General features: G+C 47.7%; 1 protein-coding gene across 1 annotated transcript in view; it reads left to right on the top strand.

Annotated features, from left to right (window-relative positions):
• The first annotated feature begins 8,747 nt into the window (after positions 1-8,747).
• Positions 8,748-10,259, top strand: part of KCNJ6 (potassium inwardly rectifying channel subfamily J member 6) — a 73,595-nt gene continuing 72,083 nt past the window's right edge. Inside the window, exons 1-2 of the mRNA XM_047874073.1 lie at positions 8,748-8,833; positions 10,093-10,109. Coding sequence (XP_047730029.1) covers positions 8,748-8,833; positions 10,093-10,109 — 103 coding nt within the window. The remainder of the gene's footprint in view (positions 8,834-10,092; positions 10,110-10,259) is intronic.

Below are 10,259 nucleotides of genomic sequence, written 5' to 3'. Positions count from 1 at the left end.
CCCAATGGACATTGCCCTGTGGCTCTGTCTGTGCCACATTTGCTTTGGTTACTCAAAACTGAAAGAGCTTTATGTTTCCTGCTGATATTTTAGATGTTAGGAGCACATTAAGAGAAAATTTCAATAGAGAAAAATTGAAAGAAAGCAAAAACACCCACAAACGTACAACTCAGAGACTGATCGAATTAATATTTTGGATTACATTCTTCACACACACACACACACACACACACATTAATGCAAGATGGCAATCAATATATGCAAAGGACTGTAATGTTCTTATTCTGCTTTTTCACTTAACACTGTGACACGCACAACCTGTCGGGTCAATAAACACAGGGGACCCGTGCATTCAGTAGACAGGTGCCGGGGTTTGCCATAAGCCAGGCACTTTTTCCAGGGTCTGAGATCCATCAGTGAATAAAATTCACGGATCTCAGCCCTTGGGGAGCTCACCTTCTGACCGGGGACCAACAGACAGCAAGAAGTTCACATAATATGGGGCACCAGGGTGGCTCAGTCGGTTAAGGGTCCGGCTTCAGCTCAGGTCATGATCTCCTGGTTCATGGGTTCAAGCCCTGCATCGGGCTCTGTGCCGACAGCTCGGAGCCTGGAACCTGCTTCAAATTCTGTCTCCCTCTCTCTCTGTCCCTCCCCTGCTCGCACTCAGCCTCTCTCTGTCTCTCAAAAATAAATAAACATTAAAACAAATTTAAAATTTTTTTCTGGTGCACCTGAGTAACTCAGTCAGTCAGTGAAGCAATCGGCTCTTGGTTAGGCCCAGGTCATAATCTCCCAGTTCGTGAGACCAAGCGCCACATAGGGCTACATGCTGAGCATAGAGCCTGCTTGGGATTCTCTCTCTCTCTCTCTATCTATCTATCTCTGTCTCTATCTCTCTGCTTCATCTCCATTCACTCTTTTTCTCTCAAAATAAATAAACTTAAAAAAAAAAAACTTCACCTAATAACTAACCCCTTTCATGCCAAAAGTGAAAAGTACTACAGGAAAAGCAAACAGTAGCACAAGAAAGAGTGACATTGAGTCCTGGGCAGTAACGAATGCAATTTTTAGAACAGGAGGGGGCTTCAGTCGAAGCTTCAGTAAGAAGGTGATCTTGACACGAAGAGTTGAAGACCCCCCAAAATACTGGGAAATCATTTTTAACGTCCGCATAGTATTCCATCGATTATAGCTGCAACAACATGTTCAACCAACGTTCGATGACAGACATTTAGGTTTTTTGCAAGTTTTCACTATTATGAGCGAGGCTGCAACATATCCGCCACATTGTGATGTCATTTCCTTAGAAAAATGTCTAGACCCTGAATGGTTGATTCAAGGCATCCAATCATCCCAAATTGTGAGACCTCCTGTCACCTACCCTCCAGAACGATCTTTCCGGTTACACTGCCCAGAGAGCATATGAGTTCACAATCCCTCTGCCTCTCCCAACACACACACACACACTCCACATACTACATTTGTCATTCAGTTCTAGCTGTGCCAACTTCAGGGTAAAAAAAGAAAAAAAATGTTATTGTATTTGCATTGCTTTCACTTGGTTGAACAGTCCTTCCATATGCCTTTTAGCTCTGTGTATTTCTTCTCTTATAAACTCCTTATTCATTCCCTATGATCATTTTTTTTTCTGTGGAGGTATTTATTGCTTTTGTAAATTGGGAATATGTATGTTATGTGTTGCAAATATTTTTCCTGGTTTGTCTTCTTACTTTTTTAACAAACACTTAAAATTTTTATACTGACAAAAATACCAGCCTTTGAAAATAGTTTCTGGATTCCTATCATGGCTAGAAAGGCTTTCTCAACTCTTACAATTATAAAAATATATCTTCTACGCCTTCTGTAGGGCTTTTTTTTTTCTTGGCATTTAAATCCTTAATCCACTTGGAAGTTATTCTGATATAAGAAATAAGGAAGGGACTCATCACTTCTCTTCCAAGTGGGCATACAGTTGTCCCCACAGCGTGTGCCGAGTCATGTCCCCTTTGCCTGTCTCTGGGCCGTAGTTCCACCTGGCTTCCTGCCCTGCTCTCTCCTCCCGCCCCTCACATGTCTCATCCCTTCCTCTGGTTCCTCCTCTACTTCTGACTTCTTAATGTAATTCTTTTCCAGGAAGGATCCTCTATAATATTCCTCTATAGAAGGATATCTTTCCGTATCCTCTTTGAAGTCCGTGCGATCTCCCCACGGAACTGTCGTCCGTCCACGCAATGGCATCCTCCCCTTGTATGAGCAGGTGACCTTCCAAACCCGGAGCCCAGTCCGGGTCACTGCTGAACGCCAGCCCCACACACCTGATTCCCCATCCTGCCCACTCCCCTCTGCAGTCGCCAATCTCCACATTATCATAATTCTGCTTCTTTTTTTGTTTTTTTTTTTTTAATTTTTTAACGTTTATTTATTTTTGAGACAGAGAGAGATGCAGCACGAACGGGGGAGGGTCAGAGAGAGAGAGAGGGAGACACAGAATCTGAAACAGGCTCCAGGCTCCGAGCTGTCAGCACAGAGCTCGACGCAGGGCTCGAATTCACGGACCGCGAGATCATGACCTGAGCCGAAGCCAGACACTCAACCGACTGAGCCACCCAGGCGCCCCCATAATCCTGCTTCTTATTCGATCCTAAACCCTTTGCCACGTCTTCATCCTCACGACTGCTCCCTTCATCCAGCACCTAGCTGTTTCTGCCCGCGGGCACCCTGTCTCCAAAACTCAGCAAATCCAGCCGGCGGCCTCTTTTTGTGCTGCCCATGAGCTAAGATTCGTTTTATGTTTTTGAGGAGTTATAAGAAGCTTTTAAGAAACCAAGAAGAATATGCAAAAAAGACACCTAGGTTGCCTACAAAGACTAAAATATTTACTATTGGCCCTTTGCAGGAAAAGTTTGCCAATGCTTGCCGCTGGTCTATACTCCACATGACTACCCTCCAGAAGGATCCTTCTAAAATAGCATAAAATATCGAATCATATCACTCCTCATTTTAAGACCCATCTCCATAGCCTGGTACAGAGGCCTTCGGGGTCCAGCCGGGTTCTCATCCCCTGCTCTCCTAGCTCCCTCCATTTCCCCAACACGTGCTCTATTCCAGAATCTCTGCCGTTCCCAAACAAAGCCGTTTCACGCCTTCAAGACTTTCACACGTGCTGTTCCTGCCTTGCGAGTGCCCCACCATTCCAGCTTTCGTCTATCAGGAAGCAAGCACACACTCACCACTTCCTTGAGCAAACCCATCCTGCTCTCCACTCAAGACAGATTTAGGTTTGAGCTTGCTGGTATCTTCCCAGTGCCCCTCTCCCTCATCTCCGTTTTCACATCATATTTTAATTTGTTGCTTGCCCCTGACCAGAGAAATTCCTTCCCAATGAGGTCTTACCAGAGCTCAGTAGCAGGCCTCACCTGGCAAGATGCCCTGCATTTTAAATTGCCTCCTTTATTTGGGAGTGCTCAAGCGAATGTACCACATTCTTTCGATTCAGGGGAGAAAACGAGAAAGTAAAGTAAAAGAAAAGCGAGCCACATCTGACAGACCATCTAGGGACTCTCAATAACACAAGGACTGTTTGAGTAGGTCTTTCTTTTAAATTGTGGTAAAATACACGAAACATAGAATTACCATTGCAAACACTGCAAATGTAGGATTCGGTAGCTTTAAGTACACTCACCGTGTTGTGCTACCGTGACCACTATCCATTTCCAGAATTTGGGGGATCATCACAAACAAGTAACTCCCCATTCCTCCCTCCCCCCAGCCCCTGGCAACCTCCATGGTGCTCCCTGTCTCCATGCGTTTGTCTAGCCTAGATACCTCACGTCGGTGGAATCGTAAGATATTTGTTCTTTCGTATCGTTATTTCACCCAACATAGTGTTCTCGAGGTTCGCTCCTGTCATAGCATGTGTAAGAATTTTATCCCTTTTCAAGACTGACTAATCTTCCATTGTGTGGCGGGACCACATGTTGTTTATCCCCTCCTCTGCCGATGGACATTGAGGTGGTTTCCCCTTTTAGCTACTGTGAATAGCGCTGCTATAAACACGGATGTGCGAGTTTCTGTTCGAGTCCCTGCTATCGGTTCTTTCGGGTTTATACCTAGAAGTGGAATGGGGGGGATCGCGTGGTAACTCTACGCTTATTTTTTGAGGAACTTCTATGCTATTTTCCACAGCAGATGCACCATTTTACGTCCCTTTCAGCAAGGCACCAAAGTTCTAATTTTCCGCATCTTCACCAACACTTATTTCCCCTCCCCCGCTTTTTTTTAACAGTCATTCTAATGGGTGTGAAGTGATAGGTTGGTTTTGATTTGCGTTTCCCTAATGACCAGTGACCTAGTCATGTTGAACATCTGCTCGTGCACTTGTTAAGCCATCGGTCTTTGGAAAAATGTCTGTTCTAGTCCTTTGCCCATCTCTGAATCGGGTTGTTTGTTTTTCTGTTGCGGAGTCGTAGGAATTCTTTATATATTTTGAACATTAGTCTCTTGTCTAAGATATGCTTTGCAAATATTATCTTCCACTCTGTACATTGTCTTTTCATCAAGTAGGTCATTTCTTTTTAGCTTTTACTTAAATTGCAGTTAGTTAACATACAGTGTATTATTAGTTTCATGGGTACAACATAGTGATTCAACACTCCCATACATCACCCAGTGTTCATCACTACAGTGCACCCCTTAATTTTACCCATCCCCTCACCTCCCTCCCCCCTGGAAGCCATCAGTTTGTTCTCTATAGTTAAGAGCCTGTTTCTTGGTCTGCCTCTCCCTCTCTCTCTCTCTTATTCTCCCTTTGCTCATTTGTTTCTTAAATTCCACATATGAGTGAAATCACATGGTATGTATCTTTCTCTGACTGACTTATTTCACTTAGTGTAACACTCACCAGTTCCATCCATATCGTTGCAAATGGCAAGATTTCATTCTTTTTGATGGCTGAGTAATATTCCACGGCGTATATATACCACGTCTTCTTGATCCATTCATTAGTCAACAGACATCATTGGGAGGTAATTTTTAATGAGGAAGTGACCATGATTCTGTGCCACTAAGGGTTCTCCTGAGCAGGTGACGCTGAATGAAAACCACCAGGAGGCTCGCATCTGCTCCTTTTCTCTTACACCTCGTTGTAACAGGTGTAAGGCCTCCCACACTCCTTTCTCTCCTGGAGACCGCTCGCCAGCCCCAGGGACAGCTGACTAGTTTCGTCCCATGGGTCTTGCCCCTCACCCCCCATGGCATTCTGTATTCCCACCGCTGCTGTCCCGACAGTGGGGGTTGCGTTATGATTTTTCTCAGATTCCTGAAGTCATACACCAGAAGGGTCTCAACGCCGTCTTGGAAAATTCCTTTTTTTTTTTCCTTTTTGATGCTAAGAGTCATATAAACTCATTCTAGAAAATTTGCAAAAATCAGAATATTTAAAAGAAAATTTTAAAGCCCCCATAAGCCACCCACTCAGAATCACCTACTAACATCTCTGTGTACTTCGTTCCAACTTTTGATTTTTGCACATGCGTTGGAGATCTCTCCTGTTTTCCTGTCGGGTTTTCCCCAGAGCATTAAAAACTCCTGAAGTACGTTCTGAACATTTCCCTGGGCAGGGGAAGCATCACCCACAGAACTCATACATAGCTTGAAATGTAACAATTTCCCGACAGAACATCTCAACTGGCTTTATCCCCCAGACCCATATTTACTCTAAGCCAAAGTCCGGAAAAGCAACTCGTCAAGTAAATCATCAGGATGCTGGCGGTTGCTGCTGGGTCCTCTTGCACCCAGTAGGGCACGTCACAGGTGGCAGAGAATTCCTCTACATTCTCTTTGGTCCAACCACCTGCACAGAGGGGCGCGTGTGGTCTGTGGGTCTGAGCACGTGGCCGCTGTGCATGCCCGTCGGGGTGGGGGTGGGGGGGAGGCCCCAGAGCCAGTTTCTGAGCTGGGCAGTGGGGCGAGAAGCTAGCATCACGGGCTGTGCAGCCCCCCCCCCCACCCGGGGGGGGGGGGGGGGGAGAAACGTCAGCTTTGCCACGTGCAGCTGCTCAGCGGCTCAAGATGCTCTCTCTGCAAATGCAATTCAGATCACCCCTCAAATCCACACCCGGGGTTTCAGGCAAGAAAAGAGCCCTTAAGAGCCATCATTAGCATTCCCTTCTCTACTTCCCCTGCTCGCATTTGCATTCCCGCTGAGGGTGCTGAGTCTTGCTCCTGGCTCAGAACTGGGAAGCCCCGCTCCCTGGTCCAGGGCTCCCCGCGATTGCTCTGGACGCAGCCTGGAGGCTCGGCACCTCCTTGTGCGCACCCCACACACCCTTCCTTATCGGCGCCCCTCTTCCTGCCCCTTGGGACTCCTACTCCAGTGTCTGCTATGCCCCAAGCCCTCCCACACGTCCCTGGCTCTTTGGTTTCTTTCACCCCTGTGCCTGCCCCCCGCGCCCTATTAAGCAGGAGGCCAGCCTTACCTCCCACTGCCGGAGGCAACATCCTCCTCTCCGGCTCTCTGGCCGGGCCTAAGAATTAAGCTGACACTGGGGCTCCCGGGCGGTTCCGCTGGTGAAGCGCCCAGTCGATTTCAGCTCGGGTCATGATCCCAGGATCGTGGGGTCAAGCCCCGTGTCAGGGTCCAAGCTGGGCGTGAAGCCTGCTTAAGATTCTCTCTCCTTCTCTCTCCACCTCTCTCCTCTGCTCGCGCTCGTGTGCCCTCTCGCGCTCGCTCTTAAAAAAAGAATTAAGCCAACGTAGAATCACAGAAGAAAAGCACAACAGGTGTACATGGGAGCCTCACAAGAATACAGACAGGGAGAGTGACCGGAGCCGGAAGCTTCCATACCATTTAGACGAAGAAACCATCGGTGTGTAAAGAACTGGCAAGACAAGGGGGTAGGGTAATAAAAGGTAAAGGAGTGACCAGGAAGATGTGGGTTCGTTTAACGAAGTTCGTTTATACAGCCTTCCCAGCCCCCAATTCCCCGCCTCTGGTGAGGAGAGTGTCTCCCACCCGCTTGGCACAGGGAGGGCACCTTTCCCGTGGGAGATTCATCTCCTGCTTTCAGGAGGACGGGAGGGTCAGAGTATCCTTCTTTCCCTGGCTGTTTCATAAGTACCTTCAATTCAAAATAGTCAATATGCCAAAGTGGCATGTTTTGGGGGCGACCTGTTCTGAACCCCTTCACCATCTTCCCATGGATCCACCTTGCCCACGTGCACTGTCTCACCTGCAGGGGCACCTTAAAGGCCACCTTCCCCTCTCACCCCCCAGGAGGCTGGGCTATCTTTGTTTGATTACATTTTTATTTGTTTTAAAAAGGCTCTTGGGGCCCCTGGGTGGCTCAGTCAGTTAAGCGTCCGACTTCAGCTCAGGACATGATCTTGCAGGTCGTGAGTTCGAGCCCCACGTCGGGCTCTGTGCTGACAGCTCAGAGCCTGGAGCCTGCTTCAGATTCTGTGTCTCCCTCTCTGTCTCTGCCCCTCCCCTGCTCACATGCACATGCTCTCTCTCTCTCTCAAAAATAAACATTAAAAAGATTTTTAAGCGGGGCGCCTGGGTGGCACAGTCGGTTAAGCGTCCAACTTCAGCCAGGTCACGATCTCGCAGTCCGTGAGTTCGAGCCCCGCGTCGGGCTCTGGGCTGATGGCTCAGAGCCTGGAGCCTGTTTCCGATTCTGTGTCTCCCTCTCTCTCTGCCCCTCCCCCGTTCATGCTCTGTCTCTCTCTGTCCCAAAAATAAATAAACCTTGAAAAAAAAAAAATTTTTTTTTAATTTTTTAAGCTCTTAAGTAGCATATGCATTTACATTTTGCCCAACACCAAACCCAAGCATTTGACTAACCACACGCTAGTTCATTATAGATGCTTAGATTCAAACATTCCATCCTGACTTCCTCTCTCCCTGCTCTTTCCCACACCAGCCCCCCCAAATCATGACACTTCTCTCCCCATGTCAGTAGTGCTGCCCTTAAAATGAGACCTAAGACTATATTTGATAATAGACACGACAGACATAACAGCCCAAACTTTTTTTTTTTCTTGTTTCTAGTCAGATGGTGGCTTTTTGCCACTAACTCCGGCCCCTCCACCTTCTGACTCCACCGTCCTCTGTAGAAGGGGCAGGGGCCTAGGAGAGGCTACATCCACTCTTTGAGGCTTTGACCCGGACAGACCAGCTCCAGACCTGCCAGGACTCTGCACTGGCCACCTCTCAATACAAAGGAAACTGGGAAATGTGGTCCAGTCCTGAGCTAGAAAAAGAAGAAACAAACAAACAGAGAATGTGGAGGACCAACCAGCAGGCTCCCGGGACGACCCAGAGCGTTTGTGTCTACTCACTCATTAGCCTTTCAGACAGGTTCCTCCAGGTCAGGATAGATGCCTGGATTTGAAGGTTACAGCCCAGCCAGAAAAGGCAGAAAAGCATCTTCAACTGGGGACCCGGGGAGGAGGGTTGTAGGTTTCCTCTGTGACATTTGAAAGTATGAAATATCACTGAAGATTGTTAAGGGCCAATCGATCTGACAAACCCTCTTCTTGGGGGGTGGAAGGACTGAAGGACTCAGGGACGCAAGGGTTCAGGGTGGCTCTGCACAGTCGGAGGGCTTACCTCCCCCCCGCCACCCCCCTCCCCTCCCCCCCGGATCAAGGCAAACCCCTACCTCAGGTTCAGTCAGGCCCTTGCATCCTGTAAACAAAGCCCCCCATCTCAGTGGGTTTGAGCCCTGAGTTTATCCCCCATGATGTCATATGGAGAGACTCCCAGTCAGGGCAAAATCAGCAGCGAGAGCTCAGGCGAGACCTTTCCGGGTCACAGATACCCCACCAGGTAGGGGTGCCGGCAGCGAGCAAAGAGAGGGCCGTGGCGTCCATCCAGATGCCCCCCCCCCTCCCGTCCCGACCTCAGCTGCTTCCCTTTGACGCCTGTCCTGGTTTCTCTGTTCGAAGAAGAAAAAGAACAAGCAAAGTTTCTCTTTGACACATGAGGGCTATTGAGGGCAGTGATCTAAAAAGTCAAAGTTGTCAAACCAAACAGCAGCTTTTGCAGACCGGATGCTGTCTCTTCCTTGTGCTGCAATATGAAAACAGATCTATGGGATTGATTTTTAAGGAAACTAACCAACCGTGAACAAGGTTACTCCATAAGTGAAGTTGGTACCTCTCCCGTCCTATCCACAGCTATGTTCTTATTCAGATAAATGTTTTCGCAACAAACCGCGTTTCTCCTTTAACCCAGGAGAAAACGTAGTTACCGCAGAGAAAATGCACTGCGGACCCAAAGGCACAGAATGAAAGCCTGGGGAAAGAAAGTGCTGATGAAACTTTTAGAAAGCTTTAAAATCATTGGCTGAAAAAGTAATTTCATACAGTGGTTGATGTGTTTACTGGCAGTATCATTTCCAAATTTCCCCTTGCACTCAGATTCTAGAAGAGTTTTCCTAATGCACTGTTAACTAACGACTGTACCAAGGCATGAGTCATGACGGCCGTCGGAAAGGAAACAACCACGAGCCAAAACTGCAGATGTTACGTGTTGAGGCAGAAACCAGATAAAACGTGTAACACACAGAAAGACAGAGAACATTTCCCCACACCTTTTTTTAACCTGGGCATCAAATCAACCCTCAGAATATAATGCACACATCCTTACCAACCAAAACCAGAATTTTCATTCTTCAGCTCTGAAATTCGAGTAACAATTTAGAGAGTTCACTCAAAATTCTTGCCCCAAATGTAAGGAGAGTACTTGCTAGGAAAGTGCTGGCAGGCACGTAGCACATACATCGTTCCGTTCAACTTGAGAACAACCCTATAAATTGCGTATCGTGATCACCATTTCGTCAACGTGGATACTCGGGCTCGATGAATCTGGATAGTGTATTTGGTCTACCCAGGCTGCCATAACAGAAGACCAGAGTGCGGGGCGGGGCCGGAGGTTTAAGATCAAGATGCTGGCAGGATTAGTGTCTGGCCACCTCGAGTGGGTTGGAAGACCTCTCTTCTTGGCTTGCAGATGGCCACCTTCTCATTGTGTCTTCACATGGCCTTTCCTCTGCACACCCCTGGTGTCTCTTCCTCTTCTTATAGGGACCAGTCCTATCAGGGTGCCTCCCTTATGACCTCATTTAATGTTAGTTATCTCTAAAGGCTCCATCTCCAAATACAGTCACAATGGGAGTTAGATCTTCAGTACAGATTGGGGTGGGGTGGGGGGCACAATTCAGCCCATAACAGCACGCCCAAGGGCCTGCAAC

This window comes from Prionailurus viverrinus, chromosome C2, assembly GCF_022837055.1.
Source record: "Prionailurus viverrinus isolate Anna chromosome C2, UM_Priviv_1.0, whole genome shotgun sequence".
In the NCBI taxonomy this organism is placed as follows: Eukaryota; Metazoa; Chordata; class Mammalia; order Carnivora; family Felidae; genus Prionailurus; species Prionailurus viverrinus.
This window is presented reverse-complemented; position numbering and strand designations above follow the sequence as displayed.